Source organism: Hydra vulgaris, chromosome 12 (genome assembly GCF_038396675.1).
Source record: "Hydra vulgaris chromosome 12, alternate assembly HydraT2T_AEP".
NCBI classification, from domain to species: Eukaryota; Metazoa; Cnidaria; class Hydrozoa; order Anthoathecata; family Hydridae; genus Hydra; species Hydra vulgaris.
The window spans coordinates 81,997,501-82,017,500 of record NC_088931.1 but is presented as its reverse complement, the minus strand read 5'-3'; the positions used below and the strand labels follow the sequence as shown (position 1 = coordinate 82,017,500).

Here is a 20,000-nt window from a genome sequence, read left to right as displayed (position 1 = left end):
GAGTAAAAAATGTTATCATATAGGGCAATTGCACGTAATGACTTGTCAAAATTATCCACAGATTTATTTTTCAATATGGTACCATTGTTTTCCAAAAGCAAATAGAAATGGCTTTACACATTTTAAATAACCGTACTAAGAACACAAACAGTTAGTTCACCGCATATTTAAGAGCTTTAGCTGTAATAACATAATTAGCTCTTTTTGCGGGTTTTGATCCTAGTTACAGTTATTGTCAAAGTAATTTATAACATGCGGTTAATATTAAAAGCGAAGAATTTTATATTATGTTTTTGCTGAAATTTAACAAAATAACAACTAGAATAATTTATAACAAAAATTTCAATGCTTATAATGTTAAACTAGAGTGTGTAATAAACACACTCTACGCCAGCCGGTGACATTATGTTCGCTTTTAATATATTCGTTTAATCGTTTTTTGAATACTTTCACTGATGTAAATAGCACGATAGATAGAGGAAGACAATTCCATACAGCAGTTATTCTATTAGAAATGATTTTGCTTTGATTTTTTAAAACTTCTTTTAACTTTAAAAAAAACAATCTTTTAATGTTTCTACAGTATCTCAATGCAAGCTTCAACTCATTACAAAAAAAAAAAATGAACTTATAGATTTAAAATAAGTATGAATATCTGCTTTATGCTCAGCTATGGGACATTTATTAGTACAACATATCAAAGTTATAGAGTTCAACAAATAATTTAGATATTTCACAAAGTTATTGACATCATATTGCAAGAACTTAGGCTAGTCACTTGATACATGTCATTATCATTACTTACATATATCATTACTTTTTTTCGTATTACTGCTGGTAATACTGAAATGATAGATTTAGTTAATATTAGGTTTTGAGTAGTAAATACATGGTCAGTTCAGAATTTTGGATTGTGACAATCACTGATATATGTAAAAATGTTAGGGATCCAAGAAAGTTTAACAGCTACAACAGCATGATGTTGAATTAACGAGTTTAGTATAAACTTGCTTCTGTAGTACACACTTGTACTGTAATGTTAAAAAACAAAAACTTCAGTAAAAAGACATTAGCACATTACTCTAACTTAAAAACCACATACAGATTTAATGTCCTCATCAGATTGTCCTGCATAGACATCAACCAACATTCCAAATAATAATATAATGATTGTATTTTATATTGCTATTCTTTCATCTCAAGACTACACTATTTTTGATGTTATTTCTAGTCAAACTGACCTAGTCTTTTCTCTTAATACTTCAACCAATATCGTTGTTTTTAATGACTTTAAATCTCATTACACTTAACGGCTTAGTTCTAGTGTCAGTTACTCTGCAGGTGTTAGGACCCACAACTTTTGCCTTTCTCAATCTTTAACACAAATTGTCAACTTTCCAAGTCATTTTCTAGATATCCAAATTATTTGGCTACTCTATTTGATTTATGTTTTGTTTTTAATCCTAGTCAGTGTTCAGACTCTGCACATTCACTTAATAGTGTTTCTGACCACACTTTGATCTCTCTCAAACTATTATTTTATTTTACTTTATCATCAGAATCCCCATATCATCCTACCTCCTACAATTAACTTAAAGCTGACTGGGACTCTTTCTGTGATTTTCTTCGTGATGGTCCTCGGGTAGAAATCTTACGTCTTCATACTGAAAAATGTTCTTTTTATATAACTTTTTGGATTTAGGCTAGAATGGAATCTTTAATTGCTTCTCAACAATTCTAATTAAAGCCTCATTCTTCTCCATGGTTTTTTTCACAATGTGCTGCTGCAATTTTCAATTGCAGCTGTTACTTCCATATATTTAACCAAAATAGTTCTCCAGAAAACAGACTTCAGTTTACTAGTGCTAGAAACCACTGTAAAAAGGTTTTTCTAAAGCTAAAACATGCTAGTCTCAGGTCACGAAATCTCGTATTTCATATAAACAATTAGGCGCCTGAGACTTCTGGAGAATCTTTAACAGTGTCTGTAATATGGGCAAATCTGTTATTCCATCTCTCTTGCATTGTTCAGATTTTGTTATCTGACCTAAAGACAAAGCTGAACTGTTTATTAAAAACTTTTCATCAATCTCATCTCTTGGGTCTAGAAATCGCATTCAATCCATTGGTTGACATTCTTATCATTCCAGTGTCTGTATTTAAAGTGATTTTCTAAGTGATCTGCGAAGACTCGTTTACAGTTTGCGATCAGAACAACATACCTGTTATAGTTTTGCAAAAGCGTTCTCCGTCTTTACTTTCAAAACTATTTAGCAAGTGTTTATCAGAGTCTCTTTTTCCAGTCTGCTGGAAAGCGGCGTCTGTTATCCCTGTTTTCAAATATTCTAGAGAGCAATCTGACTTGTCTAACTACCGTCTCATTAGTCTTTTTACTATCATAAGCAAGGTTTTTGAGTCTTTTATTAACAAACACGTTTGATTGTGCATTAGATAGATGTAGAAAGTTAGGGCTATTGCTCTTCACATTTTCAAAGCCTTTGATAAAGTTCGGTATGTTGGTCTTCTCCATAAGCTCTCTTCTTACGGTGTAACAGGTAATAACTTTAAAATTATTGAATTCTTTGTTACAAATTGTTGTATGAAAGTTGTCCACAATAGACAGCACTCTTCTTCATTTCCTGTAACTTCAGAAGTTCCTCAAGGTTTTATTCTTGAGCTTATACTTTTTCTAATTTACATTAACTCCCAGAAATTCTAACATCCGAGGTGACATTGTTTGCTGATGATACTACTATTTATTCTTGTCTTGAAAATAAGTCAACACTCGCTGGTTGCTTGGAGGGGGTATTTGAGCTTGAAAAGGATTTTACTTCTGCTACAGCATGGGGCTCTTAGTTGCTGGTGAGCTTTAGCTCAGATAAAACTTAATTTTTTTCAGCTAATCATTTTCACATTAATTTAGTTCTTCCTATATTTGTTTACAGTAGTGTACTCGATGAGTCATTTACCCTTCGTCTTCTAAGATTAACTCTTAATTCAAATCTTTCTCGGAAAGCATATATCAAATCCATTGTAAAATTAACATCTGCTAAGGTAGCATCTCTTTCTCGTGCTTGTCAGTTTTTTAATGCGTATTCTACTTTATAAATCTCTTATCCGTCCTTTTATGGAATAATGTTGCCATATCTGGAGCAGATCTTTAAAAGATTTACTTTCTGTTTTAGACAAGATGCGAAAACTCATTGTAAGCATAGTCGGACCTGCTCTCGCAGCCAACGCTTAATCATTATCACATCGTCGTAGGGTCAAAAATTTCCAATTTTGCAAATTTTTCGAAGAATTTCCGGAAATTCTGGGAATTCTTTTCAGGGAAATTCTGCTCAAAATTTCTGGAAGTTTTTGAAAAAATTTTTAACGCAATAAACTTATAAAATTTTTATAAAATTCATTACTTTGTTTCAAAAATGTCCGTTTCATCAACAACTTTTTTTAAATGAGCAATAAAACGTTGAAGTTGTTATATTATACTTTTGCGTATATTACTGTTGTTGAAGAACGAAAAGTAGATGTTTTCGGAGTTTAGAGAGAAAAGTAGATGTTTTCGGAGTTTAGAGAGAAAAGTAGATGTTTTCGGAGTTAGCCTTTAGAGCTTGTATATATACTTCTAGCTTTTACTTCTCTAAAGTACAATGTAAAATATTTACAAAATACAAAGAATAAAAACTTTTTTAAATATTAAATTTTATTGTGTTTTATTTTTGTAGAGTGTTTTAATGAAACAAATATTTTTTATGTGTATATATTGCATTTAAAATTTTAAAAGAGATAGAAAGATTTTTATGTATAAAGATTGCATTTAAAACATTTTTTTTAAACACGTTATAAATGTTATATGTTAAATGTCATGTTTTAAATGCGCTGTGTTAAATTATAAAAATTTATCTAAAAACATTAGAAAACTCATTTGATCTCAATGTTCAGTAAATTAGTTATATATAAATTGCTTGGTATGATGCTTATAAAACACACACACACACACAAATCGCCCACTTAACAGTATTAGTTGAAAAATAGAGTAGACATTTAAATCATTTTAAAGTATAGAATGATTTTTTAATTTATTGATTTATAAAGTCAAAAGTGATGATAAATTTTTTTATTTTTATTTAACTATATTTCTAAATTTCAAAGTTCAAGTTTAGCAAATATGTTTCTTTACTTTTTGCCTTTCATTAATCAATAACGTCGTTAAATCAAGAAAAAGTTGTAAAATACTGTAAATATTCAATCAAGTCTTTTTATATACAATTTTGCAGTTTTCAGTAACATCTATAAAAAATATATCAATGTCTATTAAATGGTCAATTTAATAAATTCCGGATAATTTCACGAATTAAAAATTTCGGAAAATTTTCATCCCTGCATTGTCGTAATGCTGCATCTTTTCCTTTTTTTTATAAATACTATAATGGTCGCTGCACACTGTCATATAAAAAAGATTTAAAGACCATTTTTGCACTGTTTAATAGTTATTGGTTACTATGGATATCTAAATTAGTTAGCAACCAAATATTTTTTAACTATACTATATATAAACTGGACAAAAGTAATAACTTTATCAGATTACTCTCTTAATTACCACACTGACTATTTTTATACTACAAATGTGGTACTATGAATTTTTTATTTGGTTGATAGCGACACCGGAAATGCCTGGCGGTTTATTTGGCATATTAACTAGTTTACGTTTTTTAAAACATCAAAGTTATAAACTAGACTAATAATTATGTGACAGTCTGATTAAAAATTATTTTATGCATTTAAAAATTAAACACATACCCAATTTCTAGTTTTAGGTGTTTTTATGTAGTTCCAAGGTTTATTTTATATTTTATGAAACTACTACATTATCCATATAAAAAAAACCCTAAAGTTTAAACGCTTTTGTGTATATAATATAGAAGCTTTGATTTAAAAATATTTTTCAAACCAAAACTCATTCTGATCATTTTTAAATAGCTTAAACTTCTTTTTCTTTACGATCTTAACGCAAACTACAACATGATACAAACCATAGTTCATTTTGCAGCCATTATTTGTTATTCTAGAATAACAATCAATGACTACAAAATAAAACGATATTGATTCAATTTGTTGTTAATAATAAATATATTTTTTAAAACTGCTTTCATTGATAAAAATAACTCTGCTCTAATCCGGCCGTAGTATCTGCAGACCCCAGGTGAACTTTAAAAATATGTAAAATATTGATATTTATTCATATATAATATAAAGAGAATTTCGAATTTCGAAACTTCGAAACGAATTTTAGTGCTTTTGCATATATGCCACCTTTGTCAAAGATGCTTGATGAAGCCAGGCAAGATGCTTGATGAAGCCAGGCAAGATGCTTGATGAAGCCAGGCAAGATGCTTGATAAAGCCAGGCAAGATGCTTGATGAAGCCAGGCAAGATGCTTGATGAAGCCAGGCAAGATGCTTGATGAAGCCAGGCAAGATGCTTGATGATGCTAGGCAAGATGCTTGATGAAGCCAGGCAAGATGCTTGATGAAGCCAGGCAAGATGCTTGATGAAGCCAGGCAAGATGCTTGATGAAGCCAGGCAAGATGCTTGATGAAGCCAGGCAAGATGCTTGATGAAGCCAGGCCAGATGCTTGATGAAGCAAGGCAAGATGCTTGATGAAGCCAGGCAAGATGCTTGATGAAGCCAGGCAAGTTACAGTTAAGTTTGTGCCATTTAGAACTGTATTAAAAATTAGCTAACTTCAAGTTTTCTTGTATTATATATGAATAAATATCAATATTTTTCATGTTTTAACTATTTAAAAATATGAACTACATTTACAAATACTTATAGATAGGTATTTTAAGACGTATTAATATTAAATCAAATTTGAAACATTAATCTTACGGAGAGCTGACTGTTACATAGCCATTTAGAATATAATACATATAATGTTTTCGCCGCATAACATCAGATACATCGTTTTACTTGTAAAAGTCATCATTAGAGAACATGCCGATATCCGCAGATTATAGGACGAAATATAAAAGCTGAATTTTTTTATCTATAAAATAGTACAATTGATTCCCGTTAAGTTGAATACCCATTAACTCGAACTTTAGCAAGCCAAATCATTTTTCGTCCTCTTTTAGCAAATTTTTTTGGGTAATTTGAACTTTTCTTATGGGAAATTAAAAAATCAAAATAACTCGATTAAATTTTTTTTAGAAGTCATTCCATATAAAACCTAAATAATGTTACCCAAATATTTTCCATATTTTTTCGTTGTATTTAGATCTGAATAGAGTAGTAATTAGGTCTGAAAAGAATAGATCATTATCAGGCGTAAAATATTGTGCTATTATAAAACTTTTTCAAAATAAATCTTAATAAAAGCAATTATTTTAAAGTTTTAATAAATTTATTAATAAAAGATTGCTAGCTTTTAGACACATTATTATTGCCAACAACAACAACACTTGTTGTTAATTGTTGTGGAACAAGTTATTTCTTTTTCGTAAATCAATTTTACAATAGTTTTAATAATAATAAAAATAATAATAACAACAATAATAATAGAAATAATAACAATAATATATAATAATAATATAAAAAATTTAATACAAGTTGTAGTAATAGAAATAATAAGTATGTTTCCAATAATTACCATGAAATAGATTAATAGAAATAATAGTAATAAATATTATAATGGTAGTTATAAGCTTAAAATTATTTATAATAATACGTTAATGATTAAAAGGATGGTGTCACTTATAAGGATGGTGTCAGAAAACCGATCAAAGGAGCGACACCAATTTTTGAATATAATATAAGTACTAATAAGCAAAGGCATACATTGAAACACATGGACCGTAAATACATAGATTAAAGCACATAGAACATACACTAAAAATAAACATGTAAAAGTCATAATTTGCATGTTATAATAATAAAAAACAGAAAAAAAATAAACATAACAAAAAGTTTGATGATCAGTGACGGATCCAGAAATTTTTGGTGGTGGTGGTGGGGGAGGTGGGGGGAGGGTATGTTCGAACATTTTTGAATTTTGTATCACTTTTGCGTTTCCTATATAAAAGAATTTCTATTCTTTTATCATTACAAATAAACTTTTTTTATTACAAATAAATATAGCTCAATTATAGAGCTATAATTATTTGTTGGCCTTTAAAATAATGTATGGTATTTTATTTGCAAAGGTTTAAAAATTTAGTTCCCTAAAAAATTTTTTTTTTTTTTTTTTTTTTTCTATTATGAAAAACTTAAAAAATTTTCCTTAAAATTTTAAATTCTTTTCATTATAATTCCTATTGCGATTAAGAATTCCTAATAAGGAATTCTTAATCGCAATAATTAAAAACTTTTTCTATAGTTTTGAATATCTTTTTTTTGTTTGTTTGTTTATTTTTTATTTTTGCTTTGTGTTCAATTATATTTGAAAATAAATTTTAGAATTTATTATCTTTACTTTTAAAAAAAAAAATTTTTTTTTTTCTTTTTTTCTTTTTATATTTGACAACATTTTTAATAACAAGATTTGATGGCTATATTATTTACGGATTATTGGGAGCTTGACAATAAGGCTATATTGGTCTTTTTCTTGCCCCCGCCATGTGTATATTTTACCAATACGAGAGTTGTAATTATTTTAAACAGCAAACTTATAAATAAAAAAATTAAAAAAGAAAGAAAAAAGTCCTCCATTTCTGAGGTATTTTTGGATTTTCAGATTCTGGTGGGGAGGGAGGGGGATGCTTGCCCCCTTCTTCCACCCTGGATCTGGATGGAAGATTTTAAGTTTTTATTTAAGAAGCAAAAAGAAGATTAGCATATTTTACTAGCGTTAAAAATGTTGGAATGAAAGGTTTTTTGAAGGACTCGTATGTATCTGATTTAATTGGCTGGAAGCTTATTTATCTAATGGATTGAGGCTGAGACGATAGCAACTTGTTCATGTGATAGTATCCAACTTGACCCCAAACTTGACAAACTTGACAACAATAAAATAAAAATAATGCATAGTAAATATTATGTATTATATGTATTAATATAGTGTAACTTTATCTACATAATGACAAATTATTGAATATCGTTTGCTCGAGATTGTTTCTTGCTTAGTTCATAAATGCAAAAGTTCCGTGAAAGACTTAATGACTCATTTCAGTGATATTGTTAAAAACTTGGAAATAACAAAGCTATACAAAATATCAATGGATGGTCTAAATGTCAGTCTAAAAATTTTCGATAAATTCAGTACTAAAGTAGCTTGACTAAAACTATTTTACATTTACTTATTAACATTGAAAATTGCAGTTTGCATATTACCCATGTTAATTTAAAAACTGGAGAGGCTGTCACAGAAGAGAGGCTGTTACAGAAGAAAGGCTGTCACAGAATAGAATCTGAAAAACGTTTTAAATGCTGCTCATTTTATTTTAAGATAATATTATTTTATGATTGTCCTGCAAGGAAAGAAGACTATAAATCTGTTACGGGTTCTTTTGTCTTCCCTTTTATCTTCTGCTCAATAAAGTAACGTGTACTGTACTAGCGTTTAAAACATGTTTTGGACAATCAAGTTTTTACATGATATTTAGTTACTGGCAATTATAGTAAGACAGACAATGTTCTTGGTAAAGTATTGACTTGCTGACTGGTACAAAAGTATTAACAAGAGAACCAGTATGACTAGATATGATTCAAAATGTTTCTAAATGGTATTTAATTTATATTTTAGATGGGTTGAAAACAAAAAGGTGGTTACCCAGTTGATCGAAGTGTGAAAAAGTTTGAAATTTTTTTTTTTTCTGGAATGCCTCACCCTAATCTAAACAGTCAAAATGTAAAAGCTATGAAACACTGAAAAATTCAAGATCACTTAATGCTTCCCAATTTACATTTTTTTGCTTATTCTAAAATTATAGTTAAATATTTTTTAAACAAATACGAGACAGACAATACAGTGGTTCCATTTTTATACTTTGATGTAAAGGAAATAATAATATAGTTGCTTGAAGTTATTGCAAAGCCAGATGACCTTGAAAAATCCAGAAGCTGGAAAATATTGAAAGATCTACATCTTTCTTTTAATAATAATCTGTTACGTGATAAAAAGCTTAATGAAGAATTTGTTGCTTCTGAAGAAGAACATAATCTAAAAAAAGGATAATTTGATAACATTTTCTCAAAGCAAAGAGTTCTTTATGGAAGCTATTGAATTTCTTGTTTCGATGGTGAAAAACATTTGTTAAAAACTTTTATTGAATTATTTATTGATAAGAGCATCTAGTATCTATGACCCAAATATCTTGATGGAGATAAAAACTACGATACCAGAAGAACATAAGGAAAAATTGATTTATCATTTGAAAACTTTTCGTGGTTAACTTAAGGGTTTTATAATCACAATAATGTAATTTAGTGTTATCTAAGTTTAAATATTTTATGGATAATGAAGTCAAAGCCTTAAAGCAAGAATATTTTAAGTTTATTTATTCAAATGATTGACTTGATGATTTTTATTTCCAACGTGCTAGAGTCTGCAATTATTTCGAACCTTTTTTGGTCATTAAACTAGTTTTAACACTTAGCCTTGGCCAGACTTCTGTAGAGCATGGTTTTAGCATAAAAAACTCTTCTGTTAAAACGGACATGATACCTTCAAGTATTATCTCCCGGAAAAACGTAATTCATCTAATTGCCAATGATTTAAACTGCATACAGTTCAAATCACAGCACCATTGTTCAAAGCTTTTTTATCAGCATGTCAAAAGTATATAAGTGAATTGGATAACGCTAAAACGAAGAAAGAGAAACAGAGCGAGAACAAAAAGCAATGTAAATCACAGCTGACACCGAAAAATTAGACCAAAAAGTCAAGATTGCAAAAAAATCTAATTTAATGATGGATTAAAAAAAAAAAATTTTTGTTTATAAAAAACAAGTTGAAGAACTTGAAAAAAAATAAAAAATTGTTAAGCAAATTTTTTGTCTAATTTTATTTCAGTCTATCTTATTGATATTATTATTTTAATTGTTTCTCCTTCTTTTCTAATTTTTTGATTTATTGATAAATATTGCAATTTATTACTCTTAACTAGAATAAAAAATAATTTGTAAAAGTTAATAAATATTATTATTAATAAATTGCGAAGTATGAATTGTGTCTTCCATAAGAGTTTTTTTGATATAATAAATAGATACTTGGTAACCCTATAGGTAGTTTTTTATTTTAAATAGTTATTTGTTCATTGTCATAAATATTTTTTTTTAATTTAGCTCTTTTTAAGTTAATTGCTCATCTGTATTAAATGTTTATATGAAAACCTGTAATTATTTGTACTTCAGTCATTTTTATGAAAGACTCTTCCGAGTTTCATTAACTTTAATTTGTTTTTGTAATTCTGAAAATTCTTATATTTAAAAAAAGTTACGAAATTTCTTGATTTTTGTCATTTTCTTCCAAATATATAGTTTTCAATGGTGTTGAGTATGGTATTCACAGTGCTTTTTTAATTTATAAAAGATTTTTTTAAATTTTTTTAATTTATTAAAGATTTTTTGTATAAAGATGTAGTACAAAAATCTAGTATTTAGTATTTGGATTACATAATTTTATGTTTAAAAACGTATCTAAATGGAGTAATAAGTGCTGGAATTTTATTAAGTTTTAAGTAGACAACCTGAATGAATTTTCTAATGATTTACAATAGTTGATTACAATATTTAGACATAATGCATTAGTTGATGAGTTTTTATTTTTCTCCATTTTTGCTTTTAAAAACTCTGAAAATTTGGCCGAATGCCATTTATCGTTGTGTTCTAAAAATAAACAGCAGCTAACAGATTTTCAAAGTTAAATTAATGAACAAAGAGTTTTGAATATATCTGAGAATGAAAAAAAAATTTGTGGCAATATGAGTCTTAAGCTTCTTAGCTTTCATAATATCCAGGAATTATTTCAGTATTTTCAGCTTCAATATCCCTCACTGTAGTCTCTTGACTTACTTGAGTCACAAAGATGTTGGTAGGACAAATTTCATTTACTGGTGAAAGTTATATTTCAGTCAATATTCCACAGGATTTGTACAAATTGCAGGTATCTAAACTGGCCTTCAGAATCTTCAAAAATTTAAAAAGTTATTAACTACCAGTTTATTAGTTATTTTGCCAAACAACAGATGTGAAACAACAGATGTGAAACAACAGATGTGAAACAACAGATGTGAAACAACAGATGTGAAACAACAGATGTGAAACAACAGATGTGAAACAACAGATGTGAAGAGTCTGTAAGTATTGAGCATCTATTAAGGTCATTAACTGTTCACTGATCATCAGGTGTAGGCTATCTACAGTTTTTCATAGAGCTAAAAATTTATGCAAAATTTGAAGCTCTTTATTGAATGACTGATCTAGATAGTGGCTTCTAATTGTGCCATTTCTATTTTGAAATAGAAAAGTTCTTACACTGCGCTGCGAAAATAAAGATCTTGAAGTTTAAGTGCAAATTGTAAGTTATATCAATTATTAAAAACTGAGGTATATTTGTGGCACAATTTACAGCCACCTGTGTACTTGAGTCCAAACACAGTTTTTATCTGTTGATGTAAACTCATTATTGCTCTTTATGACTGATGATGTAAAAAAAACTATTTATAGCCAAGTTTGCATTAAAAACCTTGATATTTTGTAAGCATACATCTATATAATTCTACTTTTTTTAGCTTTTCCTGTGGTCTCCATGGCTTCATAATTAAGTTTTTGTGATATATTTAATAGTATATTAAATTAAATGCTAAGTTTTATTTCTAGCTATCAAATGTAATCCAGATCCTGTAGTTATTGCATTATTGGCTCATCTTGAAGTAAATTTTGACTGCGCAAGTAAATGTGAAATCAAAGCTGTTCTTGATTTGGGTGTTGACCCTGATAGAATTATGTTTGCTAACCCATGTAAGCAAGCATCTTATATCAAGTAAGTTATAATATATGTATATATATATATATATATATATATATATATATATATATATATATATATATATATATATATATATATATATATATATATATATATATATATATATATATATATATATATATATATATATATATATATATATATATATATATATATATATATATATATATATATATATATATATATTAGGGCTGTTTATGTGAACACAGGAAAAAAAATTTTTTCTCGGATTTGAATGCATAGTTGTTTATTTTGTGCCATTTGACATAGTAATTGACTGTGCAAAAAATCTTTCCAATCAGATAATGTTTAGGGGGTGCTCAATGATCATAAAGTTTTACGAAAAACGTCAAAAACGTGCAAAAAGTTCCAAAGTTCCAAAAATTTCTAGAACCTGGTTAGTTAGATTTTTTCCACTGAAATATTGTCTGATTGCGTGCTATATAGATTAATTAAAGTGCAGCAGATTAACTGTCATCAGGGCACCAGACTAAAAAATGTCTGCTAGTGTTTAAAACAACTGTGTTTATATCATTTTGTTAAAATGTGTATTCATAATTTTAATACTATTATTTAACTCAATTTAGAATTTGTTCAAACAGAATAAAAAGGTTTACAAGTATAAATATTATTTTTATTTGGAATTTCTGTTTGACAACAAATGTATTAATATTTTGATAGTACCTAACCTTAGTAACCTATTACAGAAAACTAGCATGGTAGTCTGGTAGTGTATTGTTTGTTATTAAGTGCAGATAATAATAATTTCTAATTTGAAAATATTTATTTAATTTCTTTAGTAATAATTATTATAATATATTGCTGCAGCTGCATAAACCAACAACTGAATGATAAGTTTGTATAATATGGTATTGAGTTTTGATTTTCTCATAATATTTCAGTTATCATTGAAATGGCAGCATCATCTCGTGTTGCTATCTCTACACGACTTCAAACCAAAATCTTTTTAATTGGACAACCAGAGCCAAATCTTCCAGATAAAGTTCTTCCCTTAACATCTGATGTTTTAAAAACATTTTTTTATCATCTTAATTCAACCAAAAAGTCAGTGCCTGAAAGTCTTAAAACAACTGTTGATGAACTGATTATTATTTGGAATAAAGCCCTTATTCCGACAGCATTTCATCCGAATGTAGTCTTAAAGTCGAAAACTTTAGTCCAGGAATTTAAATTAATAAAAAAAAAAAAATCCAGATTGCCAGATTCTCAGAAATCGAGAGAGAAATCATTTACAGACACCATTGGCCTACTTTTTGACATTGCCCACAAGGATGCTGAAACCATGATCAGAATTGAAGAAGATAAAGAATTTTTATTGGATCAGAGATGTCAGAGAAAAATGGTGATGTTTGGAGAGGACAAAGAACTTTCAAAATTAGAAGAAAGAAATGAAGCAAGGAAACAAGCAGAGAGAGAACGAAAGCTAAAAGAAGAGCAAAGACAATCTGGTGCGAGTGCAATAGTTCCTGTTATTGAACCTTTACATGACGAAAGTTATAGTGATGACAACGATAACGATGCTGTTGATAATGACAAAATGGTTGATAGAGATTTTGAGATAGAAATCCCTGTTTATTACAGACAACAAGTCAGTAAAGCAAGTTCTTCAGGGTCAGCTGAATCAAGTTTAGCAAGTACTCCAAAACGACAATGTATCTTAGATACAATTCTTGACTCGCCTGATGTTTCATCAACATTAGACAGAATTAATCTATCTGACACAAAATTTACTATACTAGCAGCAGCAATTGCAAGGGCTGGTGGACAGAACCTCGATGATGGATCATTGTCACGTTCTACAGTCCGTAGAAAATGAACCTATCATCGATCAAATATTGAAGCCACTGTTCGAACTGAATTCTGCGATTTGGACAAACCACCATTAATCGTCCACTGGGATGGCAAACTGATGATAGATCGTACAAATTTTGCAGTCCCTAAAGCAAATGTTGACCGGCTATCTGTAGGTGTGACAGGTCACAATGTTGACAAAATACTTGGAATAGCAAAACTATCAGCTGGAACTGGAGAAGCCCAAGCAAAAGCAGTTATTCATCTGCTTAATTTCTGTGACATAATTGGTGATGTTATTGGAATGAGTTTTGATACTACAGCCTCTAACACTGGCTCCAAAAATGGTGCATGTGTAGTTCTAGAGAAACATATAGGTAGAAATTTGTTATATTTCGCTTGCAGACACCATGTTCATGAGATCATAGTAGCAGGAGTGTTTGGATCACTATTTGGACCATCATCTGGTCCCAACATACCTCTTTTCCAGAGATTTCAGCAATATTGGGCCAAAGTTAATCAAGGAAATTTTAAACCTCTGGATGACATTCGAATGAAAATACCCCTGGTGCAAGAACTACAAAATGAAGTGATTGCATTCCTCAAAGAAAACCTGCATGTTAAAATGCCAAGGGATGACTGCAAAGAAATCATGGATCTCTGTCTGTTAATACTTGGAAAACTGCCTGATCAAGAAGAGAAAAATTATCATTTCAAGATCCCTGGTGCTTATCACATGGCTCGCTGGATGGCCAAGGTTATTTATTGTTTTAAGATTTATTTATTTCGTGAAGAGTTCAAGTTGACCACAAAAGAGGAAAAAAATCTCTGTGAATTTTGCTTATTTGCTAGTCTGGTTTATGTAAAATCTTGGATATCATGCACAAATGCCAGCGATGCTCCAGTTAATGACTTGTTTCTGTTTCAGCAACTTAAGCAGTTTGCAGTTGTGAATAAAACAATTTCGGAAGCAGCACTCAAGAACTTTCAAAACCATTTGTGGTACCTTTCACCAGAATTGGTCCCACTAGCTTTGTTTTCAAACAAACTTCAAACGGAAGAGAAGCGAAAAATGATTTCCAACATGAAATTTCACGGTGAGAACTGGTCTGAAAGGTTGATCAAATTAAAGAACATTGAAAGTCTAGAGAAGAAATCTCTGGACATGCTAGTGACATCAGTTTCAGCAAGTGCGTTGCGGTCAATGAAGGTCGATATTGATTTTCTGTTCAACAACGATCCAGCTACCTGGAATGATTCCCCAGAATACCAAGAAGGAAAAAATTTAGTATATTCATTGAAAGTAGTAAATGATGCTGCCGAACGATCTGTGGCTTTAGTGTCGATGTTTAATGAATCGATTACAAGGAATGAATCTGAAATGCAGAGGTTAATTCAGGTGGTTGAGGATCACAGAAAGCGAGTGCCAGATGCCAGAAAGTGTACTCTGAAGAGTTATAGTCCTCGCTAGCATTAACATTGCACGAACTATAACATTACGATAATTAAATGTTAATTGCTCATATGTTTTTTGTTTATAATTCGTATTTTAATCAATGATAAAGAGTCAAAAATCCTAGTGTTTTATTTTGGAAAAATTCTGATATAACAAAAACCGCAGAACTTTAGTCGTATTGCAGTATTTTATTTCATTAATTTCTCTGCTAATAAACCAGTCTAAAGTGGATGTGGATTGTAATTTGTATTCAGAATTTAATATTTAGAGATAATTAAAACTGATCAAATCTGAAAAATCTAATTAACTGGGTTTTAGAAATTTGTGGAACTTTGTTACTTTTTCCATGTTTTTCACATTTTTCGTAAAACTTTATGGTCATTGAGCACCCCCTAAACATTATCTGATTGGAAAGATTTTTTGCACAGTTAATTACTATGTTAAATGGCACAAAATAAACAACTATGCAATCAAATCTGAAAAAAATTTTTTTTTGGACAGCCCTAATATATATATATATATATATATATATATATATATATATATATATATATATATATATATATATATATATATATATATATATATATATATATATGTATATATATATATATATATATATATATATATATATATATATATATATATATATATATATATATATATGTATATATATATATATATATTATATATATATAATTTTTAGTCACACGCATAAATATATACATGTATATTTATATATATATATATACATATACATATATACATATAAGTGGTCAAGAACTGGAGAGGACAAAGAAAAATTTTATTTAATTTAAAAAAAAAAAAATCTTCATTTCTCTATTAATTTGAAAATAGTAAACCATCTTGATTCAACGCTAAACCTTAACGATGGTTTTTTTAATACTGAATTATATACATATTAGTTCTAATCATCCGCCAAGTGTAATAAAAAGTATTCTTAAGACTATTGAATTCAGATTATCAGCAGCATCGTCAAGTGAATTGATTTTTAAAGAAAGTATAAAATCAACAAACGGCAACCATAAACGCAAGATAATTTGATATAATCTTCCTTTCAGTGCAAATGTTGTAACAAAAGTAGGTAATTGTTTTTTGAACCTCATTAACCTCCACTTTTCAGTTAGCCACAGACTTCGTAAAATATTTAATAGAAACGCAGTCAAAATAAGTTATTCCTTCATGCCAAACATAAAATCCATAATCATCTCTCACAATAAAAGCATTTTACATAAGGAGGCAAAAACTAATGAAATGAAATGCAACTGCATTGACAAATCTAAATGTCCAATCAACAACCATAGTCTTTCAAACAACATTGTTTATCAGGCCATCATCTATTCAAACAATCTAGAATGTAAAGAAAAAGTGTATTTTGGACTCAGCGAAACATCTTTTAGAGTTCGGTATGCAAACCACTTAAAGTCTTTTAATGCAATTAGATATAAGTATGATACAGAGTTATCAAAAGAAGTATGGAACTTAAAAGAAAAAACTTTACACCTTTTGTCAGATGAAAACTTGTTAAACAATGCAAGCCATACAACCCAGCAAGAGTTTGCAACCTCTGTTTGAACGAAAAGTTTCAAATTTTGATTTATAAAGGAGATAACCTACTTAATACAAGAAGTGAAATAATCTCGAAGTGTTCGCGCAAAACTAAGTTCCTTATTTCCTCATTTGATACCGAAGATTGATCCAGTTTGGTTTACGTTACGTTATACTCTCAAAACTTTTAAAATTTTGTTTTCATGGAGTCATTAGAACTGACGATACCGTAGGGGAGACCGGGGCTAGTTGGCCGCAGGGGTAAGTTGACGAACTGCGTTTATCTTTAGAACCTTTCATCAGAAAGTGACAAAAATTACTCAGAAACTTTCTTATTGACCATTTCATCATTCACTGTAGTACTGTCAGGATTCGCGCATGCGCAGGGGAGATATTGAGATTTATGCGTTTTTTGGACAAAAAACGCATAAATCTCAATATCTCCCCTGCGAACATCGCTTCCTTTTTACTTTACAAAGAAAATATTTAATCGTATGAAAAAAAAATTATTGCAAAAGTTCCAGTCACAACTGGTTTACTATATCCGGTCAGACTTTTTTTCAAAGCTGCCGTTTTTCAGGATCTATAGACTGTTAATTAAAAAAAAAGCTTTCGGGGTTAGTTGACAAATTTTTTACGGGGTAAGTTGGCTCATAGCATTTACTATGGAAAAAAATATTTATTTTTATAAAATTAATTTTTTTTAACTTATAACAATATTGAAAATATTTATTCTTACAAAAAAATTAAAAAAAAATTTTTTTAGTTTTTTTTTCCACAGATAAAAGGTGGGCTACTGTTTGGCTTTTATACGGACTAATATTTGGTACCAGCTAAAAGTAATATTAAATTTTGGGATAAAATTGTTGCAAAAATAAGTTTAAAAAAAATTTCTATTAATTTTGCACTTAATAGTGCATTAATAATAATTTTTATAGTTTACGCCAGCTTACTCTGTGGTGGGGTAAGTTGGCGCAAATTTTTTTTTTTTTTTTGAGGGTCCGGATAGGCCCCACAAATTTTTTTTTGTAAATGAATGCAAATTTTATAAGATACCCTAATCCATACTCTTTAAGACTACACTTTAATATTTTTAAAAAAATGTACTGTTAGGGCTACAGAGCTCATAGAGTAAAAACCGAGCCAACTAGCCTCGGTCTCCCCTAATTCTAATTGTAATCATAGGCGTGTCTATAGGTCTTGCCTGTCATGAACAGGCATGGCCTGCGAAATTATGTCATGCACAGGTATGGTCTGCGAAATTATGTCATGCTCAGGTATAGTCTGCGAAATTATGTCATGCTCAGGTATGGTCTGCGAAATTATGTCATGCTCAGGTATGGTCTGCGAAATCCTGATGCTTAATCAATTTCTTCAAAATTGATTAAGCTTCGGAAAACCAACACTTTTATGTACGAAAGAAGAAGAAATGAAAGCTACGAGTATGAATGTTGTTTCAGATGACTTATTAAATGGTTTGAATGATTGTTTCAATCAGGAAACATTAAAACTTATACTTGCTGTTATTATTATATTATTATATTAAAACTTAAACCATCTCAAGAAGATTTATGGTATTTGAATAATGTATTTGGAATTGATAATGAGCAAGTTTAAGTTGAAATTATGTTACTTAAAAATATACCTAATATACCATCTGGAACCACTTCTAAAACACTTCATAAATAATTGATTTTCTAAATTCAAATATTAGAACTTATATTTTTCTTCACTTCTATAAAATCATAGTACTTTTTACCACTATTCCGGTAACAACTTGTTGAACATTGATTGATTCATACAAACGTTCTGGTAACAACTTGTTCATACGAACATTTTCTAAGATGACGATTGTAAAAACAAAACTCCGCAGCACAACGACTCAGAAAAAGACTTAACGCTTTAATGCTTCTATTCATAGAACAACAGATGACAACAAATATTAATTATGACGAAGTTATCGAGGAGTTTAAAGTGATGATACCAACAAAAACGACGTTTAAAATAATAATATATTAAGACCATTTGTAATTATAAAGATATTAAATTTGTAACAAATTAAAAATAAAAAATTACAAATTATAGTTTAAAATGCTAAATTCATATTCATATTGCCTAGTTAATTATTTATCTAATAAAAGGAATATTGTTTTTTATTCCTAATAAAAAAAAGTAAAACTGATTTAATCATCATTAGATAATAATGATAAAGCTTATTAAGAAACTTGGAGTCATATCCCTAAACCAAAACCTAAATTGTTTTAGGGGGTAATGGGGTGGCAGGAACCTACTCACCCCTGACAATAGCCTCTGTTATGCGCGACCTGCAAATAAGGTCTGAACACGTCAATGATATATATATATATATATATATATATATATATATATATATATATATATATATATATATATATATATATATATGTATATGCATTTATGTATATATGTGTGTGTGTATTGCATTTTTACTTATCATTGAATTTTGTTTAGTAAGAAATTTCTGTATTCTATAAAATTGAAGTTGAAGTTAAAACCCTGAAGTTGAGATATGGTCTTTTTATAATAAAATAATCAATGAACGAGCATTATTAGTTATATATAGTTATGAAGTCTTCACGTAAGTTTATTATTATTTGACTAATGTAATTTACCTAGTTATTTACCTGGTGAGGTCAGTACTTAAAGCTTGAAGCTAATCAAGTTATGTACAACTTTGTTCATAAAAAAGACCATTCTTTGGCTTTTTTGTGAAGAAAAGGGTACATAATTTATGAACAAAGGTGTACATTGTGATTGTCTACAAAAAGTCCAACCACAGAAAAAGTGGAAGAACTGAGCATGGGATCTACCATCCGACAGTTGCAGGAAAAAAATGACTAGTCATGCTAGATTGTGTTTTAATTGGTTGTGCAAAGATGGTTGCATTATTGAGCAGTGACTGGTAGTTTTTAGCAGAAAAGAAAAAGTGATGTTATTATTGTAACTAAAAATTTTATAAAGTAGGAACCGACATAATATCTTGCGGTATGCGATTTAGTTTGATAGTTTTTAAAAAGTTTGATAGTTAAATTAAAATTGATAGTTTTTAACATTTGCTTCTAATTTTTTTTATGCTAAACTACTAGTTAATTAACCAAGAATTTTTCCATTAAATTTACCTTAAACTCCATGAC

General features: G+C 29.1%; 1 protein-coding gene across 2 annotated transcripts in view; it reads left to right on the top strand.

Moving 5' to 3' along the window:
• The window catches only part of LOC100213394 (antizyme inhibitor 2), a 102,172-nt gene that overhangs the window by 37,133 nt on the left and 45,039 nt on the right, over nucleotides 1-20,000 (top strand). For both annotated transcript variants that reach the window (XM_065814668.1, XM_065814669.1), the window contains exon 3: nucleotides 11,822-11,984. In XM_065814668.1, the coding sequence (XP_065670740.1) occupies nucleotides 11,822-11,984 (163 nt within the window). The remainder of the gene's footprint in view (nucleotides 1-11,821; nucleotides 11,985-20,000) is intronic.